At 34.5% G+C, this 20,553-nt stretch overlaps 1 protein-coding gene across 1 annotated transcript in view; it reads left to right on the top strand.

The window, feature by feature from the left end:
* LOC106100340 (dynein heavy chain 8, axonemal-like) overlaps positions 1–20,553 on the top strand; it is a 29,843-nt gene that overhangs the window by 8,976 nt on the left and 314 nt on the right. Inside the window, exons 26-88 of the mRNA XM_013279165.1 lie at positions 121–301; positions 702–909; positions 1,050–1,179; positions 1,430–1,593; positions 1,750–1,893; positions 2,213–2,323; positions 2,440–2,594; positions 2,681–2,766; positions 2,855–3,054; positions 3,262–3,433; positions 3,581–3,829; positions 4,069–4,203; positions 4,604–4,732; positions 4,834–5,039; positions 5,311–5,449; positions 5,541–5,751; positions 5,921–6,077; positions 6,169–6,362; positions 6,453–6,618; positions 6,802–6,903; positions 7,014–7,366; positions 7,443–7,660; positions 7,786–7,922; positions 7,999–8,051; positions 8,162–8,369; positions 8,536–8,797; positions 9,236–9,358; positions 9,562–9,679; positions 10,100–10,195; positions 10,270–10,376; positions 10,458–10,621; positions 10,834–11,034; positions 11,112–11,252; positions 11,343–11,447; positions 11,515–11,699; positions 11,945–12,078; positions 12,151–12,282; positions 12,411–12,613; positions 12,709–13,000; positions 13,075–13,242; positions 13,323–13,423; positions 13,549–13,747; positions 13,942–14,153; positions 14,551–14,689; positions 14,987–15,171; positions 15,420–15,546; positions 15,687–15,822; positions 15,968–16,185; positions 16,350–16,592; positions 16,803–16,938; positions 17,048–17,201; positions 17,348–17,467; positions 17,578–17,638; positions 17,751–17,930; positions 18,066–18,178; positions 18,285–18,370; positions 18,465–18,726; positions 18,812–19,051; positions 19,123–19,290; positions 19,404–19,545; positions 19,719–19,908; positions 20,030–20,151; positions 20,230–20,391. Coding sequence (XP_013134619.1) covers positions 121–301; positions 702–909; positions 1,050–1,179; positions 1,430–1,593; positions 1,750–1,893; positions 2,213–2,323; positions 2,440–2,594; positions 2,681–2,766; positions 2,855–3,054; positions 3,262–3,433; positions 3,581–3,829; positions 4,069–4,203; positions 4,604–4,732; positions 4,834–5,039; positions 5,311–5,449; positions 5,541–5,751; positions 5,921–6,077; positions 6,169–6,362; positions 6,453–6,618; positions 6,802–6,903; positions 7,014–7,366; positions 7,443–7,660; positions 7,786–7,922; positions 7,999–8,051; positions 8,162–8,369; positions 8,536–8,797; positions 9,236–9,358; positions 9,562–9,679; positions 10,100–10,195; positions 10,270–10,376; positions 10,458–10,621; positions 10,834–11,034; positions 11,112–11,252; positions 11,343–11,447; positions 11,515–11,699; positions 11,945–12,078; positions 12,151–12,282; positions 12,411–12,613; positions 12,709–13,000; positions 13,075–13,242; positions 13,323–13,423; positions 13,549–13,747; positions 13,942–14,153; positions 14,551–14,689; positions 14,987–15,171; positions 15,420–15,546; positions 15,687–15,822; positions 15,968–16,185; positions 16,350–16,592; positions 16,803–16,938; positions 17,048–17,201; positions 17,348–17,467; positions 17,578–17,638; positions 17,751–17,930; positions 18,066–18,178; positions 18,285–18,370; positions 18,465–18,726; positions 18,812–19,051; positions 19,123–19,290; positions 19,404–19,545; positions 19,719–19,908; positions 20,030–20,151; positions 20,230–20,391 — 10,335 coding nt within the window. The remainder of the gene's footprint in view (positions 1–120; positions 302–701; positions 910–1,049; positions 1,180–1,429; positions 1,594–1,749; positions 1,894–2,212; positions 2,324–2,439; positions 2,595–2,680; positions 2,767–2,854; positions 3,055–3,261; positions 3,434–3,580; positions 3,830–4,068; positions 4,204–4,603; positions 4,733–4,833; positions 5,040–5,310; positions 5,450–5,540; positions 5,752–5,920; positions 6,078–6,168; positions 6,363–6,452; positions 6,619–6,801; positions 6,904–7,013; positions 7,367–7,442; positions 7,661–7,785; positions 7,923–7,998; positions 8,052–8,161; positions 8,370–8,535; positions 8,798–9,235; positions 9,359–9,561; positions 9,680–10,099; positions 10,196–10,269; positions 10,377–10,457; positions 10,622–10,833; positions 11,035–11,111; positions 11,253–11,342; positions 11,448–11,514; positions 11,700–11,944; positions 12,079–12,150; positions 12,283–12,410; positions 12,614–12,708; positions 13,001–13,074; positions 13,243–13,322; positions 13,424–13,548; positions 13,748–13,941; positions 14,154–14,550; positions 14,690–14,986; positions 15,172–15,419; positions 15,547–15,686; positions 15,823–15,967; positions 16,186–16,349; positions 16,593–16,802; positions 16,939–17,047; positions 17,202–17,347; positions 17,468–17,577; positions 17,639–17,750; positions 17,931–18,065; positions 18,179–18,284; positions 18,371–18,464; positions 18,727–18,811; positions 19,052–19,122; positions 19,291–19,403; positions 19,546–19,718; positions 19,909–20,029; positions 20,152–20,229; positions 20,392–20,553) is intronic.

Below are 20,553 nucleotides of genomic sequence, written 5' to 3'. Positions count from 1 at the left end.
TTACATCTTTTCTTTAAAGTCCTTCTTATGTTTATCTTCTGTTTTTTATCTATTGGAGTTCAAACAAAATAAAATAAAAATCAAAAAATTATACAACGTCATTTGACATTGTTTTTTCAGGGTTACAATAGATTTGCTCATCTCTGGGCAGAGGATAGAGTGCAGCAAGTTCAAAGTTTTGTTGATTCAAATCCTCTCAACGTGATCATAAGAGACATGCTAAAGAAGTATGAATCACAAACTGAGGAAGTTGTTAACTTACCTCCCAAACATATAATTGGATCGATTCAAATAGACACAGGTATTGTATCAAAATAATTTGATTAGAAAATACATTTATACTAAAATGAGAAAAAAAAATTCTGGATGTTTGTATGTATTGAAATAACTCAAAAACTACTAGGCCGATTTCGAAAAATCTTTCACTATTAAAAAGCCACGTAATCGGTGAGTAACTTAGGTAGTATCTTTTACTGTTTTAAATACCACGTGAACAAAGTCACGAAACAGCTAGTTAAAAAATTTCGGATACTTCAATATAATTTCAAATTCGGTTATTACAATAGTTGCTTTACATTTAGTAAATTAGTAATCTAAAATTTTATTGTACACTTCAATGAATGATTTTTTTTACAATGCAGCGTGAACGAAATTTGTCATTGGGGTAAATAGTGATAATGTAAAAACTATTATAATTTCAGATAATCTTAAATTGGCATTACACGTTGAGTCAGTTGAATGGAAGCGAATTTTGGGAAAGTTATTAAGTAATTCGTACAGAGAACGCGTCTTAAATTTGATGCAATTTATCAAAGACCGCATGAAGACGATGAGCAAAAAGATAAAGGATTTGGATGACGTCAGAGTTGCTATGATGTGTCTTGAATTAATCCGAGAAGAGTTTATTGGGTAAGGGAAAAATAGTAACATTTTAGGCCTATCTCTGTAACTCTAATTAAAAGATTCCGTTATTCTGACTAGAGTTTCGATAGTTATTTAAGATTTCTTTGTTTAACCTAATAACTAAGTACTCTTTATTTACTTTTAAGGATGGATATGGAGTTAGATTTAATAGAAGAAAGTTATGCAACTTTTAGTCAATTTGATATTGATATTCCTAAAGACGACGCGGATATGGTGTATGGCTTACGTTACGCATTTCAAAACATGCTCATTACTGTAAGTTTTAAAGCTATTCGAATCATATCATAAATTTCGTGTAAAAATAAAAGGGATGAATTTGTAAAAGACAATTTTGAAGATTGATTTTACTCTTTAATCTACATTATATTCCATAAATGTACCTTTAGGTAATCTAAAAGATATAGTTTTTTTAACGTCTGTATCTATCCTATTTGGTGTAGGTTTTTTTCGAATATTAATTGTGGCCAGTAACTCTGTGCAGTATTGTGTAAATAAATATTTTCAGTCGCAACAAGTGCAACAAAAGATAGTAGACATGCAAGGACCGTTGCAAATGGAGCTGACAGAAGGAGTGGATACATTCCTTACTGATGTGTTAAAGTTCGATGCGGACTATGACTCGTTCGGACCCATGACTCCAGGATTGTCTGCGAGAGAGGCTAGCGACAGGTCCTTACATTTATAATAAACCACGATAAATTTTAAACGTGATTTAAATTTTGGATAGATGGTTACGTCGTTGTTAAATAGTAGTTTGCATTCTTTATCGCTACTGACGAATTGTTTCAGAGAAATTTTTTAACTTTTTTTAAAAATAATTTTCAGGGTCATATTGTTCCAATCACGGTTTGACGAGCTATGGCGTCGATTCGAGATGTATTCCAGTGGTGAAAAGTTATTCGGCATGGAAGTAAATGATTATCCTATACTCCATCAGAAGAAGAAAGAATTCAATCTTTTGAGCAAATTGTAAGTTTAATTTATTTTGAGTAAATTTCACTTTTAGAATTCCTGGTTGATTAGGTTTAGTAACATTCAAACTTAAAGTTGACAACGATTATGTATATCGGAGCAATGTTTTCTTATCATTTGACAAACATAATTAACTACTTCTGTACGAATAATTGGAAATATTTGTATTTTTGTTTGTATTGAAAAAAGCTACGTTATCAGCGAGTAACATAGCCTATGTTTTTCATATTTTTTAATTTCATGCGGATAAAGTCGCGAGCAACAGCTAGTGTTAAATATGATTCTATAAACTGCAATGTTCTATTCCTTATTTCAGGTACAGTCTATACCTTGCTGTGATGAATTCCATCGATGGTTATTTAGAAACGCCATGGGTCGAAATTGATATTGAACAAATTGTAGCTCAATTGGCCGAGTTTGATTTAAGGTACGAAATATAATTTTATTGGAACAGTGATTTCAATTAACTTTTTTATTATGAATCTAAATAGGAATGTATTCTATTTTATACAATACGGGTACTACTAACCTTTTCATTTTCAGATGTCGTAAGTTGCCAAGAGGTATGAAAGACTGGCCAGCGTTTATTGATTTAAAAAATAAAATTGACGACTTTAATCAAACTTGTCCGTTATTGGAGCTGATGGCGGATAAGTCTATGAAGGAGAGGCATTGGAAGCGACTCGAAGATCTAATGCGTTAGTAATCATGTACAAATTGATTTGTTATTTTGGATAAAACCTTTAAAATGAGAAGCTGCCATATCAATAATTCAATATTTTAGATTGTGTTTTGGACGTGGAATCGCCAACATTTACGTTAGCGAATGTGATGGAAGCACCTTTGTTAAAGAATAAAGAAGATGTCGAGGTAAAATTAATTAAATAAATATAGACAATTTTTAAACTACAAAAGAAAATTCTGAATTTTTTTAATTAATAGTATTATCCTTTCTTAGGACATCTGTATCGGTGCAGTAAAAGAAAAAGATATTGAAGCCAAACTCAAGCAAGTAGTTTCGGATTGGGCGGTTGTCGATTTAACATTTGCTAACTTCAAGAATAGAGGCGAACTTCTCATCAAGCCGCAAGAAACTCTTGATATTATCACAATGCTGGAAGATACCATGATGATACTCAATTCTTTAGCGTCCAATAGGTGACGGAAATATTTTGTTTTTAGAACTTCACTATAAAATATTGTCACTTCTGGTACTAATATTTTTTTTTACGGTTTGGTAGAATACATTTTTCAGTTTGGGGATTGCTTCACAAAAACAATTTTTATATAAAATTTTGAAAGAGATAAGGCAAAAAGGTTAATACCTATTATTTTTTTAATTATCAATTAAATTTTTTTTCTAAGGTATAATGCTCCATTCAAGAAGGATATTATGCTTTGGATCAATAAGTTGATTAGTACATCCGATATATTAGAGAAATGGTTGCAAGTGCAGAATTTATGGATGTATTTGGAAGCTGTGTTTGTTGGTGGTGACATTGCCAAACAGTTGCCCGCTGAAGCGAAGAGATTTGCTGTAAGACGAAATACAATGTTCTTGTTTTTAATTCTCTCTATTTTTGAGTCAACTTGATTTAATAGTATTTGCTCTAATGTTCCTTTGTTTTTTATTCTTCTGCTTTTAATTATGACCTCTTGTAAACTAATGTATATTTCTTTTTAGACAATCGACAAAACATACGTAAAGATAATGTATCGGGCCCGTGATATAGTCAATTGTGTGGAGACGTGCACCTCTGATGATTCTCTAAAGCAGTTGCTGCCGCATCTATTTGACCAGCTGGAGGCATGTCAGAAGTCGCTCACTGGCTACTTGGAGACCAAACGACTTATTTTCCCAAGGTTCTTCTTCGTATCCGATCCTGTACTTTTGGAGATTCTTGGTCAAGCCTCAGATCCTCACTCAATTCAGGTGCTAATATAATTGAATACTACTCAAACATATTCAAAGAATCTATCACGTAGTTGAAGTAGGGTATAGATCTGTAATTCTTAATTCATTCTATGATTAGCTTTCGCTTGCGACTCCGCTCGTGTGGTATTGTAATATTAAAACGATTAATTAATAACAAAATCAGGGTTTTTAAATCATTATTGTTCTTCTGGCGGTTTGAATATAATTGACACGATCCCTTCATTGTATCATTTTAGGTGCATCTTCCAAGCATCTTTGATGCTATCTACACAGTTGATTTCGATGACAAGGAGAGAATTGTTGCCATGAACTCTTCAAACGGAGAGAAGATAAAGTTAGAAAGAGCAGTTGCATGCGTAGGCGGGGTCGAGGTAATAAGATTGTAACACAAATAATTTAGATCCTTATATTGTTGTGCTTGTATTTCTTTTCTTTATGAGATGAACACTATTAACATTAACGCCGTATTTAGTACATTTTTTCTCTCAGTAGTAGCTAAATTCAATAGTTTTACTTAATCTGAGTAAATAATAAAAAAAGAGATTTGAAGATTAATACCATAGTCTGTATCTAGAATTATTTTTTATTTTTATTACGTGTAATGAATTGCTTGCAACGAGTGTCCTCGTTTGCCTTTTGAAACAAAAACCTTTTGAGAGCGTTTCGCTATTCACGTTTTGAGGGTTTATTATACAGAATAATAATCTTGAAAATTAAAAACAGGATGCAATGAAATATATTATTTTAAAGTTAAAGCAATATTGATTTTAGATTTGGCTGAACACTTTGTTAGATACCATGAAGGATACAGTGAGGAATATTATTGCTAACATTTCACAAACAATGTCTGGTGATCCCGAATTTGAATTTTTGGTTGGATTTTGGAATTTCCCTGGACAGGTAACCCTTCAGTTTTTTACATAGGTTTCATTTACCTTTAGATTTTATCAATATCCAAATATATGTTATGACTACACATAACATTGTATTTTTTATTTCAGGCTAGTCTTTTAGGTATGCAAATTCTATGGACAAGTGACGCTGAATACGCTCTTAAGAAAGCTAGAGCGGATCGCTTCATCATGAGATTGACGAATCAGAAGTTCCTTGATCTGCTGAATGGACTTATTGATCAGACTGTAAAAGATTTGGTCCCACTTGATAGAACAATGATAGAAACTATGATCACCATACATGTACATCAAAGGTAGTGTAAAAGTTATTTTACATCTTACTAACATTATAAATGCGAATGTTTAGGTGGATGGATTTCCATCCGAATGGATGTTTGTTAGAGTTTGTAGCGTATATGGCTTAACGGATTTGGATGAAATTTGGCATAGAGCATAGTTTGGAAGAACACATAGGCTACTTACTTTTTTTAATTCCAAGCGAACGGAGTCCCAGGTGAAAGCTAGTTTTAAAATCATACAGCAGCAGTAATAACCCTTAGGAATAATGAGATGTTGATATTTTAGGGATATTTTCGATGATCTTGTAAAAATGAGAATCAAGAATATTGGAGACTTTGAGTGGCAAAAACAAGCTAGATTTTACTACTTTGAAGATACTGATGACTGCGTCGTTGGAATAACAGATGTCGACTTCTTATATCAAGTAATTTTTCTATAGCTACATATACTGTTTTTTCGCTTTTTATAGAATTTATGGTTAAGTGCTTTTATAATGGTTTAAAATACTTGTCCAGAATGAGTACCTGGGTATCACTGAGAGGCTGGTGATAACGCCGTTGACGGATCGTTGCTACATTACGTTGTCGCAAGCAATCGGCATGAGCATGGGCGGCGCGCCCGCCGGCCCCGCGGGCACAGGCAAGACTGAAACCACTAAGGATATGGGTCGCGCTCTTGGGAAGCTCGTCATCGTCTTCAACTGCTCTGATCAAATGGATTTCAGAGGTGAGCCGTCAAATTCTTTACTTATCAGTGCCATGTTAAATACAAGGACAAAATGTAGAATTCTTGCTTACCTACCACGACATTACTGCTACCTTTAACTGTGTCTTTGTTATTGAGGAGCCTCATGTTTTCGCTAATTAGAGCTTACAATAAACTGTGATATCACCAGGATTGGGTCGTATTTACAAGGGCCTTGCGCAGTCTGGCACATGGGGCTGCTTCGACGAATTCAATCGTATTGAGTTGCCCGTACTTTCTGTCGCCGCTCAACAAATTTACATCTGTCTCACTGCAAGACGAGAAAAGAAAGATTTCTTCATATTTAGGTATGAACTATTAAGGCTTTACTTGTAATGTAACATTATATACATGTTAAACCTATTGTGTCTTATCTTTAAATTATCGGATATTTTATAGTGATGGTGACACCGTAAGCTTGAATCCAGAATTTGCATTTATCATCACAATGAATCCTGGTTACGCTGGCCGGCAAGAGTTGCCTGAGAATTTAAAGATTCAATTCCGTTCTGTGGCTATGATGGTACCAGACAGACAGATCATTATCCGAGTCAAGTTGGCCAGTTGTGGCTTCAAAGAAAATATTTTGTTGGGTAAGTGACGCTTTTCCTCGTTTCATTCACATTGTGCTTATTGTTAACATACCCAAGTGACAAATATCTTATTTTGTTTTACATTTTTAGCTCGTAAATTTTTCACTTTGTACAAACTTTGCGAGGAACAGTTGTCGAAGCAGGTGCACTATGACTTCGGTCTCCGTAACATATTGTCAGTGCTTAGGACTATGGGGGCACAGAAGAGAGCTAACCCTGACAGTACCGAAGAGAATATCATGATGAGAGTGTTGAAGTAAGTGTATTTGACAATACAAGAGAATAATCGATGATTGAAGCACTCGTGATACGAATAATAAAATATCGTTTTAACTATTTGCTTTCGAATTATTAATCTTCTATGATTTGGATATGATTTTCTATTAACTTCTTGTTAGCACATACTGTTATACGACTTTGTGAACATTTTATATTACAGAGAAATGAACGTATCCAAGTTAGTAGACGAGGACGAGCCGTTGTTTATTTCACTGATTGAAGATTTGTTTCCTGGTATGAAGTTGACGCAAACTGTACAAAGGTAATGTTTGGCCTGTTTATTACTAGTATTTGTTTGAGGGTTCCATAATTTAAAATAAACTAGTTAAAATTCATTATGTTGTAAAACATATTCCACACCTATTTATTTAGGGAAATGCAACGCGGAATAACCATAGTAACTGAACGATCAGGCCTCGTGAATCATCCAGAGTGGAATCTAAAAGTTATCCAGTTGTATGAAACTTCTCTAGTACGACACGGTTTGATGACAATGGGCCCCACGGGGTCTGGAAAGACTACTTGTATCCATACACTGATGGATGCATTAACTGAACTGGGTAAACCGCATAGAGAAATGCGAATGAACCCCAAAGCTATAACAGCGCCTCAAATGTTCGGAAGACTGGATGTCGCTACCAATGATTGGACCGATGGTATCTTTTCAACACTTTGGCGAAGAGCTTTAAAAGTGAAAAAGTCTGATACCACTTGGATTGTATTAGGTATTTGTGTTAATATTGACTTTTTTTAATAGTTTTCGCGTTTACAATATATTTACCAATCAAGTTGTTCGTACAGATGGCCCAGTTGACGCTGTATGGATTGAGAATCTTAATTCAGTGTTAGACGACAACAAGACATTAACTCTAGCTAATGGAGACCGGATCACGATGGCTCAGAACAGCAAGCTAGTGTTTGAGCCTGACAATGTGGATAACGCATCGCCGGCTACTGTCAGCCGAATGGGGATGGTATTCTTATCCTCTTCAGTGTTGAAATGGCAACCGATTTTGGAGGCAAGTTATGATTTTTTATTTTAATATCTTAAATTAGTATTTTTAAACAGAAGATATGATAATCTGTAATAACTTTAGAGAATAATGTTCTGAATTATTTAGACAAGAACATGTCTATTCCACAGGGATGGTTAAGAAGGAGACCACCCAGAGAAGCCGATGTATTACGTGTTGCTTTCAACAAAGTATACGATGAAGTCCATACCTATGTTCAACAAAGATTACCTGCCAAAATGGCGCTTTTAGAAGCTATCTATATTCGGTAAATGTATATTCTTAAGAATTTGTTATATTGTTTTTAATTGCGTTTACACTGTTGATCCTTTATTTTATTATAGACAATGTATCGACGTACTAGTTGGTCTGTTGGAAATAGAAGTTCCTGGCGGAAGTAAGTTTTAAAAGCAGTAATATGAAACTGTAATGAAATGCATGGATTAATGTTATTTTAAAATTATAAAACCTTAATTCCTCGTCGTAATATTCGCTGTGTAATTTTAGAAACTCACACGGATCGTCATTTGGAGCGTCTGTTTATATTTGCCCTGATGTGGTCTCTCGGAACGGTGCTGGAGTTGGACGCGCGCACGCGAATGGCTGAGTTCATGACGAAGTTGCCAGTGAGGATGGATTGGCCGGGCTCTAAGTCGAAAGAGTGGGTCATGCCTTTTGAATACATGGTTAACGAGAGTGGTGTTTGGCAGCACTGGTAAGTTCTTAATTTTTTTTTAGTCATTTTTATTAACTTAATCAATTTCTTTCGTTATACTCGTAGTTCCGGATAAGGTGTTTATTTTTACTAGGATTGAAGAACATTTGGTGATTGCCCATGCAAAGACCATTCTTTAAATAACATTGTTGATTATTGTTTTCAGGTCAGAAAGCGTTGAGGATTACATTTACCCGCCTGACAGCATACCAGAATACGCCTCTATATTAGTACCTAACATTGACAACGTATGCATATCGTTCTTGATAGACACAATTGCTAAGCAGAATAAGGCCGTGTTGCTGATCGGGGAACAAGGCACGGCTAAGACAGTCATGTTGAAGAGTTACATGCAGAAATACGATAATGAAGTAAAATTGTTCAAAATGATAAACTTCTCGTCTGCTACCACACCAAATATGTTCCAGGTACATAAAATGGAAGCTTTGGAAAAAGGCTTGTTTAAGAATCTTTGCTAATACTTTTGTATTGTGTATAATAAATACAACATAATGAATAATGGATGCGTGGATGGATGGATGGATGGATGTTTAATAGAGTTTGTATCCTAAACGACTGAACGGATCTAGATGGAATTCGATATAGATATAGTGCATAATCTGGAAGAAAACATAAGCTACTTGCTTTTGTTTTTTTTTTTATTCTACACAAATGAAATCGCAGGAGAAAGCTATTATTCAACAAAATTACAGGATTTTCACAAATAAACGGACTTTTACCTTCTCAAACAATTGTTGCCACGTTGAAAATGTGGTAATTAATTAATTTAAGTAAATTATATTAACAATACCGTTATTCTTTAAACAATTGTCTATATTTATTGTTGAATTTTGTTCTGTTTATAGAGAATCATCGAATCGTACGTGGAAAAGCGCGTGGGTATGACTTACGGCCCTCCTGGCGGTCGCAGCATGACGGTCTTCGTCGACGACATCAATATGCCGGTTGTCAATGAATGGGGTGATCAGGTAAGATAAACAATTTCTTCTACATGGCCATCTTTTATTTAATTTTATTTATATTACTTTTTCTTTGTTTCTGCGTTTCTACAGACCAAAATATCTTGGTCAATGTCTTTGGTGAGATCAAAGAAGCGTCTTCTTCATAATATTTATAAAATTGTTAATCATTTAAAAAAGTGTGATCTAATTTTCATGGTACTTTTTTTTAGGTAACTAACGAGATTGTACGACAAATGATGGAATGCGGAGGATTTTATTCCCTAGATAAACCGGGAGAATTTATTATAATCGCTGATATTCAAATGTTCGGTGCTATGATACATCCAGGTAAGCAGAAAAACTCACGATTCATATAACTATACTTCTATACAAATATAATGAAGCGTAAACACACATTACTTTGTGGCGTAGAATGTCAGTAATCACAGAATATTTTTGAATAAATCTTTTTTTAATATAAAGTCCTACACTTACGATAAGCTATATACTTCACGATATTAAACTTAGGGGTAAAGACATTAGAAAAAACGTTTATGTGGGAAAGGAACCTATAAACTATAAGGTGCCATCATTAAGGAAGTAAGGTTATTATGATAACGGTAATTTTAACATTTGCAATTAAGAATTTGACCAATGTAAACAATAAAATAATGAAGCCGTATAGAAACAGCTAGTTCATAATAGTCATACATAAACTTTGCGGCGATAATTCGAGTGTTTTGTTAAATTTAACAAATTTTTTCACAGGTGGCGGACGTAACGACATTCCACCTCGTTTGAAGAGACAATTCAACATATTTAATTGCACTCTTCCAAGTACTGTTTCAATGGACAAGATTTTCAGTACGTATTCAACTGATAATCTGTTGTTTTTCTTTTGACAAATGATAAAATTGTTTTTTTTGTCTTATTTTTAGTAACAATTAGTGCTGGCTATTTTTGTAAGGCGCGATTCGATAAAAAGATTGTAGATTTTATGCCACGACTTGTTCCAGTCACCCGATTAATATGGCAACAAACTAAGGTAACATCTAATAATATATTTTTCTCAATGTTAGTTAAATTAATTAGTTTTTATTAATTAAAACCGTTATAATGACTACAGATAAAAATGTTGCCGACTCCGGCGAAATTTCATTATGTTTTTAATTTACGTGATCTATCAAGAATATGGGAAGGAATCCTCTATATCAAGAAAGAGGAGTTACCAAATATAACAATTGCTATGAAGTTATGGTTCCATGAATGTTTGAGAGTAATTTCAGATAGGTAAGGAAGATTTTCTTTTAAGAGCACGCGCACTTTGAATAAATTATCGCAAAACTGTTTAATCTCACTTTGATTGTATGTTGATTTGAATTGGCTGCGAAACAATCGACAATTGCACGACAGTTGTGCGATAGTTTAGTTCAGGTGTGCGCGCGCTTTAATTACCTTGCTTTACGCAGTTTATTATCACGGAAAGCATTTATGGTTTTTAGGTTTACAACATTCGATGACAAAGATTGGTTTGTGGAGAACTTTTGGAAGATCGCTGCACATGAACTTCCCGACGTAGTTAATGACTTCCCGACTGAAGACACGTATTTTGTTAACTTTTTGCGAGAGCCCATTGACCCGACGGGTGATGAGGATGAAGACTTCAGTACTGAAGCTCCCAAAATATATGAAGAGTTGCCATCGTTAGTAATAATTTTGTTTAAAAATACCGTAGACATTGTTTTTTTTAATTTTATCACTAGTCTATTTTACTTTGCAGATGGGAATTTGTATTAAAGAAATTGGCACAGTTTCAAGATCAATTTAATGAGCAAATTAGAGGTGCTCACCTGGATTTGGTATTTTTCCACGATTGTATGGTGCATTTGTTTATTATATCGCGAATTATCAATACACCAAGGTACCGTTTACCATTTTATTGCAACTCTCTTGTTTCATCTATGTTATTCTTTTTGTAATAATATTGATTGTATATTTGTGGTTTTTCCAGAGGTAACGCTTTGCTGGTGGGTGTCGGTGGATCTGGTAAACAAAGTTTAACCAAATTAGCTTCGTTTATAGCTAACTTTAAATTTTATCAAATCACTTTGACAAGGTATTCATCTGATATTGTTGTGTGTCTAGCTGGATTCATATATTTTTTTACAAATTTAATTTATCAGGTCGTATAACGTCAACAACTTTATGGATGATATAAAGATTTTGTATCGAACAGCGGGACTTCAGGGTCTTGGCATTTCCTTTATATTTACTGACAATGATATTAAAGAAGAACAGTTCCTTGAATTTTTGAATAACATTCTCAGCTCGGGAGAAATTGCTAATCTTTTCCCTAAAGAAGAAATGGGTAAAGATACATATTACTTCTGTAAATCTACGTAATTGTAGACAGTTTGATAGTACTTGAATTGGAGTTATATCACTTAAATATTGAATCTATGGTTACATCACTTCAATACATTTTTGTTATGCTATAAGAATGTAACTTGTTAACCAGGTTACGTTCAAAATTTGATCTACTTTTGCAGTTAACTATACCCGTGTTATCTAAGTAGACTATCGTTTTGTTAATAATTTGCTATTGTCTTTTAGATGAAATTCTCAACGAATTAACTCCTATTATGAAGAAATATGCACCGAAAAGAATTCCGGTTCCCGATGTGTTGTACGAATATTTTATTATGAGATCTAGAGCTAACCTCCATGTTGTTTTATGCTTCTCACCGGTAATGTAGATTCTTAATAATGGGAGCCTTATGTTGTAAATATTTTATTTTTACATTCGATTTTGTTGCTAGGTCGGTGAGAAATTCCGTAGCAGAGCTCTGAAGTTTCCTGGTCTTATTTCTGGATCAACAATGGATTGGTTCCAAAAATGGCCTAAAGAGGCATTAATAGAAGTGGCTCAACATTTCCTATCTGGCTTTAAGGCACGTATTAGCCAAATTAGATTCAATACAGTATGCAGTATTTATACTAATTTCCATATTTTATGCGATGTTTTGGTATTTATTCGGAAAAATTGTTGATGTCAGTTTTGTGCCTTTTATTTTTGTAGATTGTATGTTCAGAAGAAACAAAAACACAGTTAATTGAAGTGATGGGCATGGTTCAAGACGATGTCGCGAGCGCCTGTGTGTCTTACTACGATAGATTTAGAAGACAGACTCACGTTACTCCTAAATCATATCTCTCTTTCTTAGAAGGCTACAAAGTTGTGTACAAAGAAAAGCATAACAATATAGCTGAAATGGCAAGAAGGTTAATTGATTTTGTCTATGAAATACTTTTGTAAATGCTATCAATACTGCTGTCAATAGAATCATTTTGTTTTGTACATATATTGTAAATTACAGAATGACTACTGGCTTGGATAAGTTGGTTGAAGCTGCTGCTAGCGTAGATATATTGAAAAAAGAGCTGGAGCTAAAGGAATTGGAAATAAAGGAAGCAACAGCAAAAGCTGAAGAGGTGTTAGCAGCTGTAGCAGAATCGGCGGCAGCTGCTGAAGTTGTTAAAGCAGAAGTGCTGGAAGTGAAGGACCGAGCTGTTAAGCTTGTCAGCGTAATTGCAGCGGAAACAGCTGTGGCTGAAGATAAATTGGCAGCGGCAAAGCCAGCGCTCGATGCCGCTGAAGCTGCTTTACAGGTATAAGATTTTGTATTTGTAAATAACATTCAAATATTCGCTTAGATGTTAAATTTTTATATGAATTGTTTTAGACTATTAATGCTGCCGATATAGCTACAGTGCGAAAGTTGGGTAAACCACCTTTCCTAATTACTTTGATTATGGACGCTGTAATAATTCTCTTTAGAAAACGTATCGATCCAATAAAACCAGATCCGGATAAACAATTTTTGGTAGCTTCGTGGGCAGAATCTCTCAAGGTAATGGGTAGCAATATACTGCATGTTATGATTAATTCTTTTTGTTTTTTGCTTCTATACATATTTTTTAACATTTACAGGTTATGGCCGATGCTAGGTTTTTAAATAACCTGAAAAATTATCCAAAAGATGAAATTAATGCTGAAATGGTTGACTTGTTGCAACCTTATTTCAATTTCAGGTAATTGTTTTTTTTTTTTGCTTTAGTTGTATTAAATGAAAATATTTTGGTTTTATCCAAAGATGTCATTATATTTGATATATTGCTTGAGTGTATATTTTTTACAAAATTTCAATCATTTTCAGTCAATATACCTTCGAAGCTGCGAAGATTGCTTGCGGCAACGTTGCAGGTTTGATATCCTGGACTATTGCAATGGCACAATTCTACGGGGTCAACAAAGATGTGTTACCTCTAAAGGCGAATTTAGCAGTAATGCAGGGCAAGTATCAGGCTGCCAAGAAAGAATTGGAAGCTGCGGAAGCATTATTAGAAGCTAAAGAGGTAAAAAATTAGAATAAAATGATTTTTCATCTGTTATATTAAATTTCAAAAGCAATTATCAGATAAGTAGACTGGGTACTAACTAAAATGATACATGTTCCAAATCCCTAATGGATTATGTCGAAATGATGTCGTTCTTTTCTTAGCTTATTATACCAAAACAAGTGTATAAAGTTCCTTAATATCATTTTTAGCGCGAATTGGCTGGAGTGCAGAGAGAATTTGATCAGGCAATGGCACTGAAACAGGCAGTCTTGGATGACGCAGCTAAATGTCAGCAGAAGATGGACGCGGCTACAGCATTGATTAATGGTCTGAGCGGAGAACGAGTGCGATGGACTGAACAATCCACTCTATTCAAGGCTCAGATAGAACGTCTCGTTGGAGACATTTTGTTCCTCACTGGGTAATGAAACGTGAATTATATATTATCGTAGAAAAGTTATATCCTACTCTTAATCCGGTAATAATAATGAAGCAATGGCTCGAGCCGAGACTTCTGATGGAGTTCTCGAGCTTAGTTAATCATACACGAGGTTTTGGCTACCTTAAGCCCGGTGAATCTATAAATGCATCTTCAAATAGTGACAATTCCGTCACAAAAAAGATCCTATACAGAGTTATTTAATTTATGGAAACGTAGTTAACTGACAGTTTCAAAATAAAAATTTTTTGTATTGCTTATAGATCAAGGTTTTAAAAGTATCATAAAACTATAAATGTCACAAAAACAAGAAAAGATTAATACAAAGACAGTACAGTTAATTTATCGTGCATATTAACGATGTTGTGTTTAAAAACAGATTTTTGTCTTACTCTGGACCATTCAATCAAGAGTATCGCAACTTATTAGTTTGTAATTGGTTGAGCGAATTGCTGCGACGCAAAGTACCGGTCTCCATGAATTTAAGTATTACGGAAGAATTAACTGATACAGCTACGGTAAATAAAACATCTTTGGAGAATTTGTTTCATTTATGAACAAAGTTTTTTGTTCTTTAAATAGTCGATTCAAAAAGATAAAACTTAAACTTACATTATAAATTGCAAAAGTTTAGATGGATGTATGTTTGTTAGAGTTTGTAGCCTAAACGGCTGAACGGATCTCAATGAAATTTGGCATAGATGTAAAGACGATCACATAGTCATCACTTTTTTTTAATCTCACGAGAACGAAGTCGCGAGCGTTAGCTAGTATAAAACGATGCTTTAAAATGCAAAACATTCTTTTTACTACAGATTGGTGAATGGAATTTATATGGGTTACCAACAGACGAGTTGTCAATACAGAACGGTATCATTGTGACGAAGGCGGCTCGGTTCCCATTACTTATAGATCCGCAAACACAAGGCAAGATCTGGATAAAGAACATGGAGAGATATAACGATCTCATTGTCACTACGTTAAATCACAAATATTTCAGGTAATTTTATATGACTTATTAGCAAACGCATAAGTCTCATCTCCAGATAAGTCAGCGCAGGCGCAAATCTAATTAATGAAGAATAAATTACTCTCAAAAGAGATCGAGTTTAGTCTTTTATCGACAACGTGTTGTAGACTTTATGACTTCTGTGTTTTGTACCTTAAAAAAACGTTTGCAATGATATACATAAGTTAAAAGTATTTGATATAATCAAATTTAAATACTAAATGTAATGTTTGTTGTAGGAATCACATTGAGGACTGTGTGTCACTCGGTAGACCGTTATTAATTGAGGATGTCGGAGAGGAATTGGATCCGGCGCTGGATAACATTTTGGAGAAAAATTACATTAAAATTGGTTCTACATTTAAAGTACTTAAATAAAACATTTTTGACTTCTCAAGAACTAATAGTTTTTTTAAGTTTTGCTGATTAGTGAAATCTTCTATTAGAATAAATTCACTTTTCGAGATTTTTATTTGTTTTGTGAAAATAATTACAACAAATTTTAGGTAAGACTCGGTGACAAGGAAATTGATGTCACGCAAGGTCATAAGATCTACATTACTACAAAGCTACCTAATCCCGCGTACACTCCAGAAGTTTCTGCAAGAACCTCAATAATCGACTTCACTGTGACGATGCAAGGTGTGATACTATTTGGATATATTTATTGTTTGTAAATTAATAATTGAGTATTTGACAAAAACAATAGAAGAATCAAAAAACACCAATGTTTCTATGGTTGATGACTTAAACATTTATTTATCTGTAATATCTTTTTATTTATTAGGGTTGGAGGATCAACTATTGGGTCGTGTAATATTAACGGAGAAGGCTGAATTAGAATCGGAGCGAACGCATCTGATTATGGACGTAACTTCGAACAGACGCAAAATGCAGGAGTTGGAGGCGAATTTGTTGCATAAATTGACCACTATACAAGGTTCTCTAGTCGAGGATGTAACCTTAATTCAAGTGCTCAATGTCACCAAAGCAACTGCTACCGAAGTAAATAAAAAGAATTTAATTAAAATAAACACAATTATTTTATAGTAGACCTAGCTATTATTAAACATGTTTCCAATATAACATAGGCCGATAAATACTGGATGTAAGTTTCAGTATATACTAATTCATTTTAATGTAATTTGCCTTTTACTATTCGTTTTAAGGTAAGAGAAAAGTTAGACGTGGCAAAAGAAACAGAAATAAAGATAAACACAGCGAGAGAGGAATTCCGTCCCGTGGCGACTCGCGGCTCCGTGTTGTATTTTTTGATTTGCAACATGTCTCTCGTGTGCAACATGTACCAGACCTCGTTGGCGCAGTTCCTTGAACGATTTGACATATCGATGGAAAGGTCACCGCCCAGCCCTATTACCATAAAGAGGATTTGGCACATCATTGACTATTTGGTACGTTTAAGTTTATGCTTGCAGTTGGCGATCATTTGTTTTTTTTTTTATATGCTCCGGTACGATTTCAATATAATTTTTAAAATTTTAGAAAGCTTTATTTGTTTGTAACTTAAATACTATATTTTAACTGTCAATTTGCAAAATTATACATTTTTTCCAACCATGATGTCTTTTATACTGAAAGGTTTTTCCTTATGATTGTTTCAGACATTCGATGTTTTTAAATATATCTGCCGAGGTTTTTATGAGAAACACAAATATCTTTTCACTCTTCTGTTAACGCTTAAAATTGATTTACAAAAGGAATATATCACATTCGACGAGTTCCAAACATTTATTAAAGGTGCGTTCTTTTGTTTGCATTGTTTTAATTTATAGTTTCTTGTAGGTATGCAGAATAAGTTGTTAGTAGATATTGTTATACATTCAAAAATGTTTGATATATTTTGAAGGCGGTGCCGCTTTGGATCTAAATGCATGTCCTCCTAAACCATTTAAATGGTTGACTGACATGTCATGGTTGAACCTCGTCCAGCTTTCCAACTTACGACAGTTCACAAATATTTTGAACCAAGTGAATAACAATGAAAAAGGATGGAAAACTTGGTATGCTAATTACAGAATCCTAAATATTTAGCAAATGCAATAAATGATGTAAATGATACAGTATCATCTGAGTTCATAGTAGATCTCTTTAGACAAAATATGAACAGGGCAGTGAAATGATGTATACATAATTATAATTTCCACAGGTTTGATAAGGAAGCGCCAGAGGATGAGCCGCTGCCGGACGGTTACCACACACTGGACGTGTTTAGGAAGTTGCTGGTGGTCCGCGCTTGGTGTCCGGACAGAACATTGGCTCAGAGTTTGTAAGTACTCGGCGATCGTTAACGCTTGTCACTCGATCTATGTATCTTTCTGGTATTAATTTAAAAATCTGACATATTGAAACTGCTGCTTACTGGAGTTTATATTTCAGAAAATATGTCGTACATTCAATGGGTGCAAGATTCTCCGAAGCTGTAATAGTCAACTATGAAGTACGTAAAGACTAAATCTTTAAATATGAATTTGATTTTGGTAACAAAATTGACGCAGTTTATTAAATAATTTACATTGTCAGTCTTAATGTAATCAATCTCTTGTTTTTAGCATATGGTCCTCGAGTCACGTCCGCTGGTGCCTTTGATCGGATTTCTTGCAATGGGGTCGGATCCGACGCCTTCAATAGAAATGACGGCAAAACGGTTGGAGTGTATTTGTCAGAGTGTCTCCATGGGCCAGGGGCAGGAGGTGCATGCCAGAAAATTGATAGACCGTGGCCTTAAAGAGGTCAATATTATAATTTTTTACTTAAATCTCATCTCATCAAAATTTTGATTTTATTTTTTATAATAGTTGCAATCCTTAATATCTTTTGACTGGACTTACACAAGGAAACGTTCTTGGATTTTAATAAATTTTCAGGGTATTTGGGTACTGCTACAAAACTGTCATTTAGGTCTGGAATATATGGTTGAAATTATGGAACAGTTTTCGGAACTGGAAAAGGAACCGGAAAAAATTCACGAAACATTCAGGTAACGGAAGCCTCGCTGCTTTATATTGAAATAATGCTTTGATTTGAAATAGGGCATCAGAAATAAATACAAATGAGTGCTTCAAATTTAACATTATTAATTGCAGGCTATGGATTACAACTGAAGTTCATCCAAAGTTTCCTATAACATTGTTGCAAATGTCTATTAAATACACTTGCGAACCTCCATCAGGCAAGATATTTTTATATTTGAATTTTTTCAGACACAAACATTCTCTGGTACTAGAGGATATTTAAATAAATTGATTTTTTGTTAATGTTTACAGGAGTCAAAGCTGGTCTCATGAGGACTTACGATTCCATGAGTCAAGATTTTCTAGACTACAGCGACAGTCCTTTCTATTTACCTTTAATTTATACGATATCTTTCCTCCACACCGTGGTGCAAGAGAGACGCAAGTTTGGTCCGCTCGGTTGGAACATTCCTTATGAGTTTAATTCTGCAGATTGGCTCGCCTCTTGCATGTTTGTGCAGAATCATCTCGATTCGTTGGAGGTCGGACAGAATATTAGCTGGACGACTGTACGGTAAGTTTCATAGTTTAATAAGTGATATAAAAAGAGAAAATCATAATACACAATATTTCTTAATTGTCACTTTTTACTGTTGCAGTTACATGGTATCAGCCGTGCAGTACGGTGGCCGAGTCACCGATGACTACGACAACCGTCTCCTCTGCACTTTCTGCAGGGTGTGGCTCTCCGACCAGCTGTTCTCTGAGAGCTTCCAGTTCTATAAGGGCTACGGTATCATGACCTTTAAAAATATTCCCGAATATATTGAGGAAATCGAAAAGATGAAGACAGTCGATCCACCTCAGACTTATGGCTTGCATACAAATGCGGATATCACGTAAGATAATCTAATAATTAAATTTGTTACACGTGAATTAGTCATTTTATTAATGTACAATCTCTTAACAGATATCAACGCAATGTGACTCAAGAACTACTCGATACAATACTGTCTATTCAACCTAAAGAGTCCAGTTCGGGTGGAGGTGAGACCCGTGAGGCGTCGGTCTATCGACAATCTAAAGAAATGCTTGAGAAAGTTCCACCAAACTTTGATCCTAATGAAGTAAAAGAGAGGTAAAGTATTTTTTGTTTCAATTGTAAAACAAGATGTTTATCTAAAAACTCAAAAGTTGTGATGAAAATTATATGCTTATTAATCAATGCTTATTATAAAAATATTTTTTCAGGTTAAGGTTATATGGGATGTTGAATTCAATGGTGATTTTCCTTCGACAAGAGATTGATCGAATGCAAAAAGTCATCACGTTAGTAAGAAGTACATTGAAAGATTTGTTGCTGGCAATTGATGGAACTATTATAATGAATGAGGTTTGTCTTATTTAGTTTTAATCTCCGAAACATGAACATAAATAGGGACGTTCATATGCGTTTAAATAGATGTTTTTTATTTAATTTTATTCTGTCATAGCTTGATACTTATGAAATTATTTTTTGTGGTATAACGTCGATATAGCAAAATGTCAATTTAATCGTCTTTTTAGGCATTGCGAGATTCTCTGGACAATATCTATGACGCAAAAGTACCAAACATTTGGTTAAGGAGATCTTGGTCTTCCTCGACGCTTGGTTTCTGGTTTACCGAATTCTTAGAGAGAAACACACAGTTTTCGACGTGGTGTTTCCAAGCAAGACCGTTTTCCTTTTGGATGACTGGATTTTTCAATCCACAAGGTATATTACAATAACATTCGTTATTGTTAAAACTTAGCAGATAGAAATGTGATAATTGACTACTAATTACTTCTAATGATTTCATTTTTTACTAATTATCAATTTAACACGAATTTTACAGGTTTTCTGACTGCCATGAGACAAGAAGTAACCAGAGCACATAAGGGTTGGGCACTGGATATGGTCGCTTTGCACAATGACGTCACCAAATACGTTTACGAGGAGATAAAAGCGCCACCGCCGGTGAGATTAGTGACAATATAATTTTAAATCGTTAATCTTTAATTCTCCAAGAAATATTGTACGTTTTGGTGTTATTAGGAGGGTGTATATGTTCACGGCGTGTTTTTGGACGGCGCGGGCTGGGATCGCCGTAACAGCCGTCTCTGCGAGTCCACGCTAAAGGTTCTTTATGCCGCTCTGCCAGTGGTTCACGTTTACGCCATAAATTCTACGGCACCTAAGGATCCAAAGCTGTACCAGGTAAGGTTTGGTAAATTGAGGGAAACAAAATTTAGAAGCCTTAATTTTGACTTAGTGTGCTTAGCGGGAAGTCATTGGATGCGGAAGGCGTAGGTAGACAAATGCTGATGATGATTAATTTTGAATCACTGAAACTCAATATTTATTCTCTCTATATCTCTA

Source organism: Papilio polytes, unplaced genomic scaffold (genome assembly GCF_000836215.1).
Source record: "Papilio polytes unplaced genomic scaffold, Ppol_1.0 DF824047.1, whole genome shotgun sequence".
NCBI lineage: Eukaryota > Metazoa > Arthropoda > Insecta > Lepidoptera > Papilionidae > Papilio > Papilio polytes.
The sequence above is the reverse complement of the archived record's forward strand: the minus strand, read 5'-3'. Positions and strand labels throughout refer to the sequence as shown.